The 19,328-nt window shown below is 41.0% G+C and overlaps 3 protein-coding genes across 6 annotated transcripts in view; all 3 read right to left on the bottom strand.

The window, feature by feature from the left end:
* Positions 1-19,328, bottom strand: part of LOC115735783 — a 34,346-nt gene that overhangs the window by 9,931 nt on the left and 5,087 nt on the right. Inside the window, exons 2-15 of one of the 3 annotated variants that reach the window (XM_048272856.1) lie at positions 6,353-6,514; positions 6,078-6,251; positions 5,825-5,920; positions 5,089-5,158; positions 4,769-4,902; positions 4,480-4,620; positions 4,241-4,398; positions 3,705-3,873; positions 3,526-3,624; positions 3,219-3,296; positions 3,074-3,133; positions 2,830-2,987; positions 2,031-2,232; positions 829-948 (exon numbers count right to left, since the gene is read on the bottom strand). In XM_048272856.1, coding sequence (XP_048128813.1) covers positions 829-948; positions 2,031-2,232; positions 2,830-2,987; positions 3,074-3,133; positions 3,219-3,296; positions 3,526-3,624; positions 3,705-3,873; positions 4,241-4,398; positions 4,480-4,620; positions 4,769-4,902; positions 5,089-5,158; positions 5,825-5,920; positions 6,078-6,251; positions 6,353-6,460 — 1,767 coding nt within the window. In that variant the 5' untranslated portion in view covers positions 6,461-6,514. Of the gene's footprint in view, positions 1-828; positions 949-2,030; positions 2,233-2,829; positions 2,988-3,073; positions 3,134-3,218; positions 3,297-3,525; positions 3,625-3,704; positions 3,874-4,240; positions 4,399-4,479; positions 4,621-4,768; positions 4,903-5,088; positions 5,159-5,824; positions 5,921-6,077; positions 6,252-6,352; positions 6,627-19,328 lie in introns of those variants that run through there. The other 2 variants (XM_048272857.1, XM_030667179.2) reach the window with 2 other exon arrangements.
* Positions 9,402-11,597, bottom strand: LOC115735987 (proline-rich protein 4-like). 2 transcript variants are annotated; one of them, XM_030667478.2, is made up of 3 exons: positions 11,361-11,597; positions 10,051-10,582; positions 9,402-10,017 (listed from the first exon to the last, which is right to left on the bottom strand). In XM_030667478.2, exons 1-3 carry the CDS (start codon positions 11,512-11,514, stop codon positions 9,804-9,806), a joined length of 900 nt encoding a protein of 299 aa, XP_030523338.1. In that variant the 5' UTR covers positions 11,515-11,597; the 3' UTR covers positions 9,402-9,803. The 2 variants fall into 2 exon arrangements, with proteins under 2 accessions (XP_030523338.1, XP_030523337.1); XM_030667477.2 differs by having other exon boundaries at positions 9,402-10,582; positions 11,361-11,588.
* LOC115735859 (translocon-associated protein subunit alpha) lies at positions 13,680-19,121 on the bottom strand. The gene is made up of 8 exons (XM_030667287.2): positions 18,948-19,121; positions 18,089-18,253; positions 17,953-18,003; positions 17,605-17,693; positions 16,773-16,850; positions 16,409-16,612; positions 15,948-16,019; positions 13,680-14,001 (listed from the first exon to the last, which is right to left on the bottom strand). Exons 1-8 carry the CDS (start codon positions 19,015-19,017, stop codon positions 13,951-13,953), a joined length of 780 nt encoding a protein of 259 aa, XP_030523147.1. The 5' UTR covers positions 19,018-19,121; the 3' UTR covers positions 13,680-13,950.

The following is a 19,328-nucleotide window of genomic DNA, read 5'->3' as shown; positions in this document are numbered from 1 at the left end:
ATAGACACCTAAAATGGAAATGTTCATGTAGCATAGAAGTCCCAAGGCTAGAATGGCTGAGACAAAAGGCAAGTGAAATTTAGACGACAGAAAACATAGCGATAACAACTACTCCTGTTAGGAAAAGAACCCATGCTAGGCTTATTGATAGTCAGCAACAGACTTCTTCTCACTGTCCTCCTGACAGGAAATTCAAACGCCTTCAACAATTCATCTGAGAATTGGCAATGTACAGGCTCTAGAAAGCCTGCTTTGTGGAGTCCTTTTAGAGGGAAGATGAAAGTTGATGCTTTCAAGAAGGAAAAGTTGTCCTAGCTTCATATAGTCAAGAATTTCTGATTATTGCAAGGTATTACTGAGTACCGTTTTATGACAGCAAATCATCCCAAAGGTGGGAATAATAGACACTTTGTATGCATCAAGACATTGTAGCAACAGGAAATTCTTTGGACAGAATCAAGGCATTCAAGAAGGAGTTGTTCTAGCTCCATATAGTCAAGAATTCTGATTATTGTGAGGAACCACTGAGAATATTTTTGTGACAGCAACCCATCCCAAAGTTGGGAATAATAGACGCTTAGTATACATCAAGGCATTGTTATGAAAAAACATCTCAGTGCCTGCTTGATAAGCCTGCATCTCCTTCAACCAGATTTACTCATATTTTCAGTTCATTTACCATTTTATCATGGATCTCATCTCGTCCAGCTGGTTCTCACAAACCATAAGCAAAAGACGTAATCATTGATATACCATGCATAGACTAACAAGTGCAAGCAACACTTACTGCAACACCAGAAGACAAGAAAAGCACTTCCAAGAAGTTACCATGTTAAAAGACACCATCCGATTCAGCAGGTCAAGAATATGAATTATCTCCTCAGTGCATTCTGCGTATAGCCTCTGAGCCAAATGCAGGAGCAGCACAGAAATTCCTGATTGCCTATACTGTACCAAAAATGGCTCTATCAGCAAAAGGCAGCAGCAACATCAATTGCCACTTATATAACAATAGTGTTACTTCCTGAAACCCAGGGAGAAATGTTATCCAAATGGCAATATCCTCATCAGTGGTTAAGGGAAGAACATAATACCAGTCAGCGAATCATCATACTCGTAGAATGTAATTGCTATACGGAAGTAATCTCAAAGTTTAAGCTAAGGAACCAACTAATCGGAAAGCAGTGACTGCAACCACAAGATGCAGAACCTTAGGGCAATATAGGAACGCTATGTCTTCTATTCACACAAAAACTTAACAAAGCAAGAGAATACTAGCATCCACAATGAATATACACACACCAAGTAAGAAGCTCAAAAGATCACAGGCTGCTTCAACCTATACGACACTTCTCAAAACCACTCACATCTTCCAAAGACTTTCCACCCTTCCATGGACAATATCTTTTCATGATGGGTATGTCTGGATTAAATTTTGCTTTTTAACTTTTACTTAACATAATTTTTGCAACGCAGATACTTCTGACTTTTTTTTTAATCCGAAGCACCTAAAACGTTCACAGTATAATAAATGTTGACACTTAGACTTGCACATAAGTTTTTCTTTGTTTTTTGTAATTTAGCTGACATTAAATTTTGGGAAAGAAAAAATACTTTTTATTTTTATCAAAGTAGAACAAACGGACCCATACATCAATAAGTAATCTCCTAGTTAGTACACAATCAATGTACTAGACTGAATGATGTCTGTTTACATCAGCCTATACAGATATGAACCTGCTCTAATGCATTGTAGAAACACCAATTCCTGAATGAGGGATTTAGCCGCTCTAGATCCAAGTTGGCAATGGCCATACTGTATGCAACAGTTAATTCTTAGGCTTATAACTGAATCGTATGGTACATAGAATATACTCCTGATGGAGCAGTCAAGTCATGGAGCCAATATTCCTGTTGCTATTAATGATTCATAGTTAGAAATATATTGAAAGAAGAAAAGGCATCATCCTCATCTATTTATAGGACATCACTCACGCAGGTATTAACATGCAATGCTTTCATATAGTTACCTCCCAGCGTACAAGCGCAGTATTTCCACCAATTACTCTTAAAACATGGCCTCGAGTTTTAGCAGGAATCAAAAGGCCTTCAATACCAGGAACCTGCAATGGTAACTGTGTCTCAACAATCTGGTAGGTTTCATCCACCAGAGAATGGTCATCAATCTCAAAAAATGATGATATGCCAACAGATTTGTCCAGAAAGTTGAACCTGCAAAGAAGTGATCATGTCAATTGGGGCGACCTAAGTGGCATGGTGAATACAAAATAAAGAAAATAGATAATAAGAGTAAAGAATCCCTTTCAAATAATTAGCGTTTTTACCAGCGTAAAACTACAGTTATACAAGCAAAGCCAATTTCACATTCATGTTAAGTTGCATTATTTGCGAGGTTATATCATTTAGGAAGATTTATTGCATCCAACATATTCTGATACTTATGAAAAAGTCTACAGCTCACTAAAACTGAAATTGAAGTGAACAGGATAAAAGAACTTTCTCTGATTGAGGCAAAAGGACAAAAGAGGATTAAGACTTGATTATGAAAACAGTGACAAAAAATTGGAGACATTCTCTTAGGCCCTTCCATTTCGTAATTTATGACACTCTCTCATCATTATCATATATTGCAGAGCATTAAACTCTATCACAACTTAGGGCATTAAGTGAAATGAATGGAACAAATATCATGGTATCCGACGATGACACATATATAAGAACACCACCACAATTTCCAAGTTTCAAAATATGTAGAAGGAAAAAAGCATTCAATTGCAGATATTGTAAACCTGAAAGTATTCCACTCACACGCATTCTGCAGGCCAATGTCCTTCACAAAGAGATGATAGTAATCGAACAAGTTCCACAGTTCTAAAGGGGAAGTCACCTTCCACTGTACAAAGAAGACATCGAATGGGACCGTCAATAAAACTTCCCCTGTCCCAGAACTGCATACAGAGGGACTCCTACATTAACAAGGAAACCTCTCAGTCATGGACCGGTTAACTTCATGCACTAAAATATCCACGAAGATTACAATACACATCCAAACCTCTCCGCGGTAAATTTTGCAAAGAATTTCCAATATCAAACTGAAAGTGCTATCTTCTAGCTGCACATTAGTAAAAGTTCTATAAGTAAACCATGATTGACTATCTCACTTGTCATCAGCTACTAAACAATCACAAGACCAATACCTGATTATTGATTTCATACGATGCAATAAAAGCAGAAATGAAAGTTCTCAAGACACTTCGATAACCTGCCACTGGTCCCTGCAGAAGGGAAATTCATACTAGTCAGAATAGTGTAAAAGAGAGAAAGAAAACTTAAACGTACAGTTATCGAACCAGAAATGGCACTGAGATGCCACCAAAATACACATCCAACAAAAATAATTCCTATAAAGAAACATGAGCAAAGTCTCTGGAGAGAAAAGTGACAAAGCAGATGAGCAATCTGATCACAGTATGCACTCACAGGATAAGAACTCAGAAAACTTACATCGAATTCTTTCAAGATATCATTTACAAGAATTTCAAGAAAATATTCCAATGATGCAGCTCCAAAAGCTTGACGAACATATCCCACGTCATCAATATCCTAAAATAAAATAGTAGATATCAGAGTCAACATAATCATATGAATACATATTGATCATGGTAAACAATTAAAGGAAATACCTTTAGCGCATTATCATTCTCATTCCCAGGAAGTGATGCAATCAGTCGAAGAAACACTGCCCAAGTAAGGAACAGTGAGCCTGCTTCTTTCATTGATAAAGAACTGAAACTTGACACTAGTGCATCCATCTCTTGAATATCGGTCAATGAGAAGACAGACGCACCCTGCCTGAATAGCAAAAGGATTTCCACTAGATCAAGCAAATAGACCAGAAATTACACAGAACCTACACCAGAGAGACACTTCCCAATAGAACCATCTAGAAGATGTACACAAAAATCGCATTACCACAAAACGTAACAAAAATCTGTGCTAGCAAAAAGAAAGACTTGACAAGGCATTAAAAAATATGAAAGAACACTGGCAGAAATGCTTCTAGATTCATTTTAAACCAATGGTGTTGTATTTCAGATTAAATACAGAGCTAAACAGTCTCGCTGTCATTTGTAGATGAAAAATTTTAAAAAAAAAATCCAACTTCCTCTGTGGAAAACCTATCATTGAAGAGATTTAGAACCAGGCAGTAGGCACTAACCTCAAAGGCGTCCCATCATGAACCATTTGAAGAACACTTTCCAAGTCAAGGGTTTCTATGAGTATCAGAAGTAGCTGAACTCTGGCATGGTAAGAAGAACGCACTGCTTCAGCTGACACAGCCAGCTTTTCGAAGTTATAAGACCCAGATAAGGTATCCTGTAGCAGAGTTTCACTGACTGAGGGGAACAACAGGAATTCGATTATAAGAAATCATGCTATACAAGAACCATAACAAACCTTAAAGAGGGTGCACAACTTCTTCCACCTTTCACCATTACACATGCAGAAAGACTCGTAATACATAAGGAACAAGATGTCCAAAATCAGATTGACTTCTGTTAGTGTCTCCTCGGCCCACAGAGTGAAGAGATCAACATCCTAGCGGAGACCAGCCATAAAGTACATGAATTATCAACAAGAAAAGTGTCATAAAACAGCTCTTGCCTTGTCAGGACAGTAAAAAAAATGGACACATCTCCAAAAATGGGTAACAAGTAATGAAGATGCACAAAAGTATGTAACAAACCAACTGCTCAGGGTGACTGGAAGATAGAAGTGCGTCCAAGGCTGATAAAGATTTACTCTCCAACCCAACAGAAATCAATTCAAGTGCCTCTTCCCTAATAACATTACTTTCCCCAGAGCTAGCCTTGATGCATACTGCACAAAAGGAGTTAGTGAGAGAGCACGCAAATCCCCAGTGTAGCATGATATTAGTGCCGCAATGCAATAAGCTTAATGCGCCCTGATGTGGTTCTGTAAATCCATGTCATCCAAAGTTTGCTGTATGACCAAGACAGCCAAGAATTAGAGTCAAACAGGGAATCAGTACAGCTCATAACATACAGGCATGAGTCAGAATCCTCCTTGTGCATTTCAGCAAGCACTGCCGCTCAATGTAATACTGAAGCAATATCTGCATATTAAAAGGGATGGTTGTGATTAACAAGCGCAAGATGTTGAAAAAGTAGAGGGAACAAGAATATACTGTCAAGAATTCATAATTTAGTAGCTTAAGTTCAATAATCCTTTGCTCCCCATATCCAATACCTAGTACCCTAGTCCACTAACTATATCCCCTGTTTTCTTGTAACACCATTGTCGCAACTAGCCGATTTTTCATCGAGCAACTCAGCCAGACACCAGGCAACCTAGCTAGACAACCACAAGCAAGAAGTTCGCATCAAAGCCATCTAACAAGAGAGACTTAAAGCAAGAAAAAAGAATGTTGCGATATATGCGCATATTTGTTTTACAGGGGCAAGGAAGGGTAAGAGTACAGGTAGATTATTGGAAACTGAACCGCACTAAAAAGGGACACGGACATATCTAAAAACGGAAAGGGAATCAGAAGCAATGCTCAGGGGGTAAGGGATGCATCATCATTGGCACTAGCACATAAAAAAATCTCATCCAACCATGTTCGTGGTCAATAGGCTAAAAAGTGAAAACTGAAACTGGATCAATTTTGTAGGAACAAGAACTGTAAAGTAAAAAAAGTTCTAACAATTCAAAAGTCAGCGAATGCCAAATAGAGAAAATGATGACTATCCAGAAGGAGAAACAGCCAAAAGCCTCTCACCCCGTGCGGAAACTCTTGAACCATCGAATCAACAGCCACGTTTCGGTGCTCCATCGACCTCTCGACGAGAATGTAGGATTGCACCTCATCCAAACCCTACAACAGGACAGTACAAGCTCCATAACGCATCAACCGAGAAAAGATTTTGCACCATCCCCCTCCAATTTTAGAACCACACTGAACCGAAAAACATAAACAAGGGCTAGAAAACTCAGTCGAGGAATGCCAGGAATCGGCCAAGTCATTGGCTCACCAAGAAGGGAGTGATAGCCAAAGCCTTGTCTCTCAATTCAGGCTTTACAGTTAGCTCATGAGGACCGATCTTAAGCTGCTGCGAGGCCAAAGCCTCCTTCGATTTTGCATTGGGCGGCCTAAACAGCAACACGGTGTCCAAGAACCAAGCGCGGTTCTCCTCCAGCTTCTTCACCTGAAGAAGCAAACACATTCGCAGCCTCAAACGCACGCAATATCCTTTACAAAAAAAAAAAAAAACAACAAATGCCCGCGAGAGGAGGAAGAGCGTCTTACGAGAGGAGGAGGCAGGTCGGCAGAGAGGGGAGCGTCTTCGAGCTCGGCGAGCAGGGAGGAGAAGGAGTCCCACCAGAGGGAGGCGTCGACGGACTTGACGGTCGCCATTGGAAGTGAAGAAGTAGAGTTGGTGCCGACTACTGAATCACATGAAGAGGAAGGAGAGAGAGAGATTGAGGTAGTTTGATTTTGAAGCTTCACTGCTTGGGACTGAAGAATGAAGAAGAAGACGACGACGACGACGACGAAGAGAGGGAGAGTGCCAGCTCGAGATTCCGGCTGCTCGAGAGGTTTAAGCTTTGGGCTTTGTATTTGGTCCGGCAAATTTAGGCTTGAACTTCGCAACACTTCTGCATTAAAAATTAAAGAAAAAATATTTTTTTTTTTTTACTTTTTCAATTGAATCCAAAATTACTTTCGAAGAAAAATAAAGTTGTTTAACCAAACGGATTTCTACTCCAAAAGTTGCGTTACTAAATAGATTTCTGCTCTAAAAGCATTTCAATAGCAAAAATTATATTCCAGAAATATTGTCATGCTCGCTCTTAGCTTCTATTTAGTACTACACTCATATGGCTTTAGAGAAATTATCAAAAAAATTCTAAGTTCTGTTAATTAAATCCTAAATTTTTTTTTGCTAGTTGAATCCTAAATGGCATTTGTGCTAATCCAATCCTTTCCGCCAGAATTGATGACACAAACACATCATGCAGTCCTATATGACATGGCCGGATTGGGCATTGAAATTTTCAATAATTTTTTGACTTTATTTTCATTTTTTTTCCTTTCTTTTTTTTTTAATTTTTTTTCTCCAACACTTATAATTGGAAAGGACCGGGATGCCCTTCCCGGCCAAGGGGAGGACGCACGGCCCCTCGCCGGACCCAACGAGGGCGTCCCAGCTCTAATTGCAAGGAAAAAAATAAAAGAAAAAAATGATAAAAAAAATCAAAATATTAATAAAAATTGTTCACGTCAACACTGGTTATGTCACGTAGAATGGCGTGCATCCACGTCGGCGATTTTAGTAAGAAAGGACTAAATTGGCACAAATGCAAAATGTTTAGGACTTAATTAAAAAAAATTATGCATGAATTGGTACAATAAATTTAGAACTTTTTTTATAATTCTCCTCGTAACTTAGTACATGGGTACCTTCAGTTAGGGATGTGCATGGTCCGGGCTGGTCCGATCTCGGTATGGAACCGGGACCGGACCAGCGATCTTGGTCCCCAAATTTTTGGAACCAAGGACCGGACCGGACCGGGACCGACGGTCCAATCCGGTCCCGGTCCCCGCCAAGTGGGACTGCTAAAATCTAACCATTGAAATACAATATGCTTCGATTGCATATTAATTTACAATCTATACTCTTGGTTGAATAAAAAAACACGTTGGTTCGGTTTTCTCATCTTTATAATAAAGGTGTGTCTTCACATAATGGTAGATTTAACAATAACATCGGTCTAACCGCTGATACAATAGAGATATATAAAGGACAGAATCGCAAAAACTTAGCTGGTGAAAACATACTAATAGTGATGTTGTTTACTAAATGGATTCCACATCCAAGCAGTGTACAAAAACAAAATATAGGATTATTCATTGAAATAAACAACCAAAACGCATGAACAATAAGAAATTGCCACCACTATATTAAATGAACTAATTGAATCATTTCTTTTCGGAAAGAACATGCTAGCGTACACTCACCACACAATGTACTAGAAAAGTCCATAATAAATAAGATATACCGTTTGACCAAAAAAAAAAAAAAAAATATATCGTATTCATAACATTGAAAGGTTGTCCGAGTTTCAAAAATGTAGAGCCTAACAATGGAAATAGTTCGAGAAATGAACATTGAAAATAAATGAAAACTTCATTTTTTTAATTATATATATAAATAATTATATATATTATGAGTGGTCCAGTCTGAGCGGTCCGGGCCTGTCCCATCCACCTGGAATAGAGGATCGGACAGCCCGGTCACCGATCCCATTTATTGGGACCGAGGACCGGACCACCCCCCTCAAGGACCGGACCAACCCTCCCAGTCCGGTCCGGTTTGCTCACCCCTACCTTCGGTCTGCCAGCACTTCGTCGTGTGCTAATCGTGCAGGTGAGTTTGCTTAGGAATCAAAGATGGTCGGCTCTTCCTCATTTCCCCAAATTGCCATCATTTGATCACTGTTCCTCGTGATTTGTGATGCCATGTGAGTTGAAATTGACGGCAATTTATGCCGTGACATCGTCGTTGACGATGAAAATGTACTTTTTTTTTTTTCCCCGATTTACTTCCGCGAAGCAAAAGCATTCAGTCTGAACTATTCGCCACTTAAATTCTGCTGCTGCTTTGAATGGCAAACATGACACTTCCTCAACAGGCCAAAAACTTCATTCAAAGTGCCATTCTGGTTGGCGTGGACCGATCAAGGGCAACAACCTCCTTCATTTCGCAAACCGAATTCGTAGACAATCGTGCCCGTGAGATCTTGGCGTTTCAGTTCTCAACCGTGCAGCAGCAGTTTATTAGTGAACATGCCACGTTGATTCAACCGGCTCTTTTTGTCGGGCTTGTGCATGATTCTCATTGATTTTTTCGGCGAAGAAACCTCGCCAGACTTTTCCGGTCACTTAGTCAATAAAGAACGCCTTTCTTTCTTTCTTTCTTTCTTTCTTTTCTTCGGCCACGAGTCTTAAATGCACTCAAGAGAAGACTCTGTACCTCAACTTTATCAGCCTGCAATTCTCCTTTGTTGCCGGATGATGCTATTGCCAAGCAATGCTGGCAACCGACTTGGGAGCTAGGCGAACTGATTTAGTAATATGTGCCCGACGAGGGGATTACAGGCTACCAATGCCAGTGAATCTATGTGACTTGTGCTTCTAGGCCAGCATGCTTGATGAACTCAAGGAAAATGTCACTCCCATCATATGATGTTGAAGAAGAACAGAAAATCTATTGCAACAGGCCATTTGGAAGATCATAACAGAGCTGCTAATAAGCTAGAAGAGACCATAGGTGATTGAGTTACTCGGAGGAAAATGGGGAAATGGACGTCTGATATGCTCAAGCTCTTAAAGTTGTTTACGATAGATACATGGCGTTCAATCTCGTCGACCATCGTTGTAGAATGAAGGTAACACTTCTCTCGAGGGACAATCGTTCAATACAAGGTACAAAAGCTAAGGCACTACGAATGCAGTAAGTCACACACAACAGACAACTTATTATTGGCATAAATAAGTAACAACAGTAAATAAGTAACAACAGTACACTGGTTTCTGCTATTTACTCACCCTCTCATCTCATGATTCTCCAATAACACAACTGATAGTGCTCCTATTATGAAAGGCATCATTGCAGAAGCTAAAACTATCAAATCAGCCTTCGTTTGATTGACCGCAGTTCCTCCTCGTACACCTGAGGATCATGTTTCGACACTCTTTAAGGATACTGTACAAATGGAGGCAGCTCTCCAAACGTGGGTTGCTCGGGAGGGATCTCGGGGAACGGCTTTTTATAGAATGGAGGAAGGGGCTTGAAGAACGGGAAAGGCGGTGGCAGCGGCTTCTTGAAAATAGGAAATGGCTGTGGTATCGGTTTCTTGAATATCGGTATCGGTGGAGGAAGCGGTTTCTCGAATTTAGGGACAAAGGGAAGAAATGGCTTCTTGTACACTGGTATTGGTTGCGGAAGGGGCTTCTTGTATGTCGGTATCGGCATTGGAAGCGGCTCCTTGTGGATGGGGATTTGAGGTGGAAATGGTTTTTTATATACTGGTTCAAGTGGAGGGAGAGGCTTCTTATAAATAGGAGGGAAGTCCTTCGCCGGGAGAGGCTGAAGCTTCTTTGGAGGGAACCATGGATGACCGAAGCCCTTCACAGGTGGTTTGAACTTAGGCAATGGGTGCTTGAAGTAAGGCCACAAGAAGGCAGAAGTGCACGTTACTGGGGAAAACATCAGCTTATCGGCCAACCCATAAGTATGTTTTCCATGAGTAATGGCCTTGAAAACTATCTTGGAGGACTTGGGACCGCCATAAGAGGGACACGGTGCGGCCGCTGCGTTGTGAAGCTGTGCATAGCATTCTTCTTTTGACTTCCCAGTAGCTAAGATCCCAGAAGGAAGCAGTACTTTGAACTTCCCTTCTTCATTCAGTTCCCCTACTCCTCTTCTCTGGTATACTCCTTCGGGTGTGAGGCAATTGATCGACACGCGAATCCCTGGAATAAGAAAACATCGTTAAATTGGCCACCTCATTAATCTTCGAATACTACATTATCGTTTATGATGGATCTGCAGCGAGATAAAGGTGTCTGTTTTTGTGTTGCCTGACGGCAAGGGTTTCTGTCTGCACATCCTGGACGCTCAACGTTCTTGCATTGCATGGATTTGCAAAGACGAGAATATCTGGAATCTACGGCTAAGAAAGTAAGCCAAGCCACGATGCTTATCACAGGACCTTTTTCACTGAGATTCCTTACATTTTGGTCACTTGGTTCACTTTCTTAAATTATGCAGATGGCTCTGTCCAAATAAGACTAAAATGGATGATATCTCATCATGTTCTCGTCCCTGAAAGAATGTTGGTAATTCCGATCTGGAACTTGAAAGTGCGGGACTTAATATGACATGCGGATATCAACTTCGGAGTATGTTTAATCGGAAGAAAATATTTCTCAGAAATTATGTGATCCGGTCATGAGCACTGCAATAGGACACACGGGGTGATTTTCTTGTTGCAGGGGCAGTAGAAAGATAGCTCAAACCAAATTGTAAAATGCACATCGTCGAAATATTTGCTTGCGAGAAGGTTCAAACTGCATAACAGAACTTGCATCCTACTTTGTTTTAGTTTGTTTCGGCGGGCCAAATGAACCTAAGCAATTCATCTTGAGCTCTTCAGGCAAACTAAGCAGTTTGGCGCAAGGCCGAAATTACCGCCATTGGGGAATGTATCGAGCGAAATGCTTATAGTGTGACACGACCAATTTGATGTACCTGAAAAGGCTTGCTCGGCATTGATGTTATTCCGTTCACAATCTGCACATTCTCCTATGCCAACGACCTCGACCCTGTCCTCATCTCCCTGGCAGAACCTCGCAGCAAACAGCAAGGATGCCAAGCAGCACAGAAGCGCCGGACAAATCCTCATGGGGACTTCAAGGTGAAGTGGGCGGAGAAAAATTCTAGTTATGGATGGCTGAACTAGCTCCGTCTAGACCACGTTATATAGCGATCCTGAGAGGCTGAGCGCAGCATTGCAAAAGCCTCAACACCATGTCACAGTTAATGGCCTCACATGAGGTTAGGAACCCCTTGACTTGTTCCCCTCCGGAGTGAATGGAACAGTAATGCGCACATACCATTTTTCTTGCTTGCACTAAAGTCGCCATAAATCTTTATTGAGTAAGCTCCCCAACTTCCCAAAGGGACCCTTTTTTCTGTTGAACCAGCTCATACGCAAAACCGCTCACTTGCTGTCATTAATGGTTTGCTTTTTCCCGAAGATATGGAGTTTTTGATTGCTGCGAGTCTCGCAGAACTTGAAAATGCGTGACTCTGTACTTTTCATGCTTTGCTGACTCCAAAAGCCAACAGCTCTTGAAAGTAAGGGACCAGATATGGCATTTGGAGAGAAACAGATGCATGCAACTTCGGTTGAATGTGACTCTAGTGTTCTCTGCCAACCGGATTTTTTCGCCAAGTCATATAATTCAACATTGAAATGCCCTCCCTACGCAGAAACTTAGTCCGCCTGCGATCCATCTGAAAGGTATCGTGCTGTCATTTTGGCGGAGTTGCTCGATGAACCTTACGTAACCCGGAATGCTATCGGACCAATTGACAAAGGATCGGTGACTGACCAAAAGGTTCCCACCTGTGGCAGTCAATCGGGCGATTACCACAATTTATTGCTTAGACTTGACTACATTAGGCCCAACTAGTCATTTCGTGCAAAATGTAGACGCGCTTTCCGCATTACGATTATCTCTATTCGTAGGATGAGATACAAGGTTTGGAAAATCAGTATCCATAAAACCGGGGCCAATGTTAACCTTCCCAATCTAGTTCAGTTTGCATACTCAGAGTCACATGTGTGCCGCAAGTGCTACTTTTACTAGGAAACCGTAAGCTTCTCGTATCACCTGATCAATTTCTTCCCGGCCAGGATGCTATATAGTCCACTGCTTTTCTGATCTTCACCGGTGGAATTGAGTAGTCACTTCATGTAATTTTCCACCTTCATGTATATTTTGATTCCTTTCTTTTGCCATCTTGGCGGTCTCCACCTCACGTGAAAGATGTAACGAACAAAAGTGGGACCATAGTACAGAGAAACGTCAAACGATGAGCATGACAAAGTTCAATACGGTGGCGACTTTTGTTACCAGGCTAATAATGCTGTTGAGAGATGTTGAGTTCCCACCGTACCAGCCAGAGAGACTTACGCAAAGGGAATTTAAGAAAAAAACATTCAAAGCCTGATCTCCCAGGGGCGTGGCCTAATCTCAACTTTTTCTTACCAATACACTAATGAGCAACCAAAGGAGCTGCTAATCGTGTAAGCCTGAGAACTTTGTCAGCCTTCAAGTTGGTTTTCTCGCTTAATTGCTCTTTGCCCTGTGTCATTACTCGAAGCAAACCAGCTGTATTGCTATTCAGAGAGCGAGACTCAATATCAACATCAATAGCACCTCTTGCGCTATACTTACAAAATACCATCCTCCAAGATCATATGCTATTTCAACCACTACAGCTCTACGACATTGTCATTTACTAAGAAAAAAATTTTGCACTTATAACTTTACTGAACAGCCCTGAAACTCTGGGTACGATTTCCCGAAGATTCGCAGGTCCAAATTCAGGAATAAAGTTCATTTCACTGCCGTTAGATCTACTGGTCATGTTTTGACGCATGTCCAAGTCCAACAAGAAGTTACACTTCACTTAACAATGCTTGCCAATAAAGGCGGTTTATAAGCAACTCCTCCAAGTCGTCTTCACCACCAACCATCAACATCAGGCATCCATTCCCAATCAGTATTGCTTTCCAAAACTACAGGTGAATATGAGTGCCACGCACCAGTCGTCACGCTCACTTTCGCAGATTTGAGTCAGAATCGATCCAATTTTCTTCAGACCATACACTTATGAGCGCACACACTTAAAAATTAACTATGGAATACATTCTCAACCTGCTAGAGAAACAAATCAGTTGGCTGATAAAACGTGATGGCCACGGGCCAGCAGCATAAAGGTTAAGAATGACGGGAAGGCATTTAGCAAAACAAGCATGTGCCCATGGAAAAACTCTCAGTTCAAGAGCAACTGTTTCCTCCCTATTTCGAAAAATACAAGTTCCCAGTGAAAAGCCTCTGAACTTAGAATATCCAATGACAAGAAGTGCTAAAAAGTATTCTTCAACATGCTACAACAGCTAGGCAGATCTTTTGTAAATCTAACTCCGAGAACTACCTCAAACTCCTGCTATCTCAATTATCCAAATCCCAATGCCAAGTGCGAGTCTCACTAGCCTGCTCTTGTTAAATTATCATGCTTTGTGCACCTGAAGTTGCAGGAGGCCTATCTACTTCTTCTTCTTTGACTTGCTGGCTTGAGACTGAGTATAAGCAGTTCCCTGCAGAGAATAATTACAAGCCATTTCAGAAAACTATATCGTGGGTAAAAAGGAGCATATCAACAACAGGAGGAACACATTCAAATGAGGACGAATTTCTCATTGTAAATCATCCCTAAGTATTACTCCATGGCTCATGTGACTGCATAGCTATGAATGCACAGTACTCTAGATGGTAGATGAACAACAATTAAATGTTATGTTGTCCTGCATCAGATCTGCCAGTCATTTTCACAAATAGTCAGAATATAGCTAAATACTTGCATGAGACTCATCCTTTGTGCACTCATTTCGTAAAAGTTCTGTGTGAATGATTAGCATTTTCTCATGAAACCTGATTGAACCATCAGGCATTATCTGGTACAGCAATAAAATTAAGTCTATAATGCAGACGGTGCTAAGGGTGCATATGGTAACGCTCCAGAAACGCGTATGGTAAAAAAGTGTTCCCAAAGTGTTCCGGGAACACTTTTCAGAAACGGGAACACTTTTGGAGCAGAAACGAGAAACAAAAAATACTTGTTTCTTTGTTCCCGGAACACTTTTTATCAAAGCTTTTGAACACATTTTATAACGCAAGAGGCACACTTTTTGCAACCCTCTGTTCCTGGACTACTCCTTCACACTCTCAAAGACGACGACTTTTTATCAAAGCTTTTGAACACTTTTTTTTTTTTGTAGTTACCAAACGCGTTTCTGTTCCCAAAAATCGTAGCCGGGAACAAAAACAGAAAAAAGTGTTTCCGTTCCAAAAGTTGTTCCGGGAACAGAAACGTTACCATACGCACCCTAAATGGATTACTCATTTACTCATCCATCTACCAACACACCTACTCCGGCTCAAACGACATTTCGATAAAACCTACATAAACTTTCCGGGACAACTTTTTTGCTTTTGCCACATAAAATGGATCACCTTTTCTGCGAGTTTATTTGTAGGTTTAGATGTGGACATAGGAGCACATATGTTTCCATGTCAATTAAAGGAGTCTTGTTTCCTCTCCATTTAACAAATTTTTGTAGCAAGCATGAGACATAGACTTACTCTGTCCATCTCAATTTCTCAGCCAAATTGTTACGTCTGGGTGTGCCCTACTCTAGGAACATGCACTATTTTCCTTTTCTAGGAAAACTCATTAGCATGGGGATTTGAACAACAGTCTCCTCCCGACCCCCAAGAACTATTGGGTCGTCGCCATCTGTAACCGATGGAAACAACAAATGAAAATAATAGGACATCGCGAGAGCACCCTTCCATACCATGAAAAACCAAGCCCAAACCGGATCTACTGCTAGTATACAAAAAGCTTACAAAAACTTTTGATGTAAGAGAATAGAGGTAAGGCATCTTGTCTACGTGGATATATGGCTCTACAAGACTAGCAAAGTTCATTCAGAGGGTTTTGCAGGTGCAATAGAACCAGGGAAACAAGGACCGCAGCCTTTTGATCCAAGGAGAAAAAAGAGACTCTAAATTGATATGTAGGGAAGAGAGAGCAAACACTACCACTCTAAAATTAGACAGATAGGCACACTGCTGTATTAAACAAGATAACTAAGCAAATTTGATTTCACTAGGGAGAGTAGACCCAGAGCACAAGAAGGGAAGGGAGGACTACCACATTCAGGTAGGGAAGACGGTTTGGCAATAGAACAGAACACAATCCAAAGGCAACAGTACTTAAATGTCCATAATGCAACCACTACTATTTTCACACCCAATGACTAGCAGCATTGCTGTATGTGCTATCGAGACATTCCCAGGTTGACATATGCCCAAGACAATAGCAGTTCTCTCTAGTCAAATACTAGGATCATAGAAAACAATATCTCCAAACACAGCAGGGTTCAAGTGTCTCAAACAAAGACTATTGCAATGGAAGAAAAACTAGTTATAGGAACAGAAAATGCAGTTAGAGAAATCAACGCAATCATGCAAAACGCACCTGAAGCCATTCATCCATTGAGGCATCAGTTGTCCCAGTTCCCACTTCAACCTTAGGTGTCCTCTTGGTTTTCTAAATGAACAGGAACACAAGCACCAGTTAAACTGATGGAGTGAGTCAATAAACACAAAGACCTTAATGTACATATGGAGATGCGAGGATCATGATATAATGAAAACCATCAAGTGTCACCCTTGGAAAAATAGAAGGGGTCAAAACATACTCGGCATTTCCATTATCTCATACACCCACAAGCACACGTACATCATAGCGTCAATCAGTAGATGAAAACAAAATTCGTAAAAGTTCTAGATTATAAAAAGTACATCACAAAGGGACAAAAAGTAGATCAAGTTATGAACTCATTGCATTATCCACAAACAAGATATCCTACAAACAGAATGTGATTGTCTCTAGACCATATCTATTTTAAGGATAGAGCATACTCCAATATCTAGTACCTTTGAGAGTTGCTGTATCCGCCCACGAATCCATAACCCAAGGAGGACAAGAAGGGCAATCCCCAGAGTAACAAGAAAAACAGATTCAACGCTGAGAAAACCACCAGCTTCAACAACTTCAATTGTTCCGTTGTAGAAGATGTTTTGAAATGGTTGCTGGTCTATCTCATAGATAATGGTGCCCACGAGATCAAAATTTCCAGCCTGCAGGGAAAAAATAACTGCTTAAGCTCTCCATACATTCAAGTCATACATTTAAGTGCTTGTGGTAGTGAAAGAATAAACACACAAGCAAGGACCACAGCCAAGATTTGACCATTGGATAGTAGAAAATACTTAAAAATAGATATTCCCAGATATCTACCTGCAAGAACTTGCTGACAGCAAAAATATAGGGGAAGGTAGCCTGAGTAGAAGTTGGAATTGACGCATTGTTGAAACCCTACAAAGGAAAGAAACCAATAAATGAATTGCCCGACCATTGAAGCAATTTGAGACAAAGAAGCCAACAGAGAAATTTGCTAGGAAATTTCAAGTACAGGTAAAAAGCAAATAAATAAAACCAAAAAGAGTATCACAAGCTCCAAAGACAGCATTCTTCTTTTCTCAAGTGGCGGATTCCGACATGTCTTATCGTTTTCTTTCTTGTCTCTTGCAAGCATAACGAAATCCAAAGAAACAAGCATAAATGCAGATTATTTACATAGAGGACTTAGGCATGAAAGACAGAAGTAATGAACAATTTAGAATAAAATGAGGAAAAGCAGCATCTACAGCTTTTTAGAAATATCAGCGATCAGGATTCTGCTTTTCCTTTTGCAACTAAGCAAGAGAAAATCAGTGATGTGGCAGCAAGAAGATTTCAAGTTCTTCACAAAACCAGTTAATTTAACCTCTAAGATAAAATTGCACGTAGACTTGAGCCTAATGTTCAAGGTGAAAATCCACAAGTCCCAATTGTACAAAATGACTCTAATTTTCAAACTCAATACGTTTCAAGAGTTATTGAGCAACCAACCAGCAGAAACTGATGATGAAGAATAATAAAAAAAGGTTTTGCGATAATGAAACTCTCTCCTTCTACTTATTCAGTCAATAGCAGCATATCGTTGTGCACAATGGAAATTCAGTAGCAGATAGGTAAGGAATCGGTCCATACAGCATATTGCACTATTTACAAGCATGCAGGAAATTACCTGAGCAGTTAGATTTTGAACAAACAAGCGATGATCAAAGGGAAGATGAACACTGGCTTTAATGGCAATCACGTTGACATCTGAATCTCCTGTAATGATTCACAAAAAGAAAGTGAAGTTTAAGAAATGAGCTTAGGAAAATAAAAATAGGAGAATTATTATATATAGTAAGACAACCCCAAGGCCCCCAACAGAACACAACCTCCAGAGTGATTGCTAGGAGCCAAGAGTGTCCCTTGCATTGTATGATCCACATGGACAGTGCTAATTCGAAACAACTGACACAAGATAAAGCATGTAATACATCAAGATAATGGATATGATACATCAGAGAAGGAAATTCACTACCATCGTTTTTAAACCCAACAAGCAGCTCAGTCTCTTCTCCTGCTGGCACCACTGCAAGAGGGGTTCAAATTAAGATAAGAGATCTCGGCTGTACGAAAATTAAAAAAGAAACAAGATAATTCTAAAAGATTCTCACCTTTTCCGCTGTTTTTCGGGAAAACGCAAACTGTGTCTACACCTGGAGCAGGACTGAAGTTTTCATCTCCAAACTCCTGGACGTCTTCACTGACAATTCCAAGTTCACCCCCTTCTTCAGCAGCCTCTGCAAAATCGACTTCTGCATCCGATTGACACCTGGCAACTATCAAGTAGACGATCCATATGATAAGTACAACAAGTTAAAAAGCTCTTGTCCTGAAAGTGGATATCAATGAGAAGCATGACATCTTGCAATCCTATACCGCAGCTGAAGATGAACAATTTGAACGGACGTGCATCAAAAAAGTCAAACGACGGCAAGTCACAAACAGTTAAACAGAGATTCTAACGTTCAAGCGACATGCAATCGCAGTGGATTTACCATGTCGAGACGATGAAGGCAGACGCCATAAGAGGTAGTGAACAGGAAAACCACGATGCCGATGATAAAAAATTCGAAAGCGCTATCCCTCCAAAACTGGGCAACGAATGAAGCTCATGCATGAGCTTCGACACCACGCGCACAAAGCGAACGCCGCGAATCCACGCACATCAAAATAAACAAAACAAACTCGAACCTATTCAGCGTTTAGCTCCTGAAGAACACAAATCGAAGACGAAGGGCGCGACAAGGATCCGCAAACACGCGCGCATTTCATCGAGAGACAGAGCCAAAAAAACACAGATCACACCTCTCGCACAACAGATCGAGGCAATCGCATCAGGCCAACAGGAGAAACCTCGCATGCAGGGAACGCCCAAGAATCCAAATCGGGAATGAAAGAACGACGAGAACGAAAGGGCGCAATTGCAAAAGACGGCGGATCTAGAATAGGAAGCGAGGCAATCGAGCTAACCATGGAGGAGAGAGGAACCGAGGAGGAGGAGGAGAGCGAGGACGAAAACCCTAAAGTTCGTCATTGCCATTTCTGAGAGGAGGCCGCTGCAAACAGTCAATTGCTCGCTCGCTCGCTCTTCTTCTTCTCTTTTTTGGTGTGTTTTCAATGTTTTTTTTTTTTTTTCTCCACTGGGCGAGACGCGGAATTTCGCTGCGTCTCGCCCCACCCGGCCAACCAAAAGCTGACCAACTACGGTTCTCGATCTGGACGTCGTCGTATCGTCTGCACCTTTCGCGCAAACTGGGCTGAGACCAGTAAAACTAACATTGGACATTGTCGTGGCCCGCCTTTGTCTTAGGTGCTGCACCTGCTATCAGACTAATCATACCCCCTAATCGG

Source organism: Rhodamnia argentea, chromosome 11 (assembly GCF_020921035.1).
Source record: "Rhodamnia argentea isolate NSW1041297 chromosome 11, ASM2092103v1, whole genome shotgun sequence".
NCBI classification, from domain to species: domain Eukaryota; kingdom Viridiplantae; phylum Streptophyta; class Magnoliopsida; order Myrtales; family Myrtaceae; genus Rhodamnia; species Rhodamnia argentea.
The sequence above is the reverse complement of the archived record's forward strand: the minus strand, read 5'-3'. Positions and strand labels throughout refer to the sequence as shown.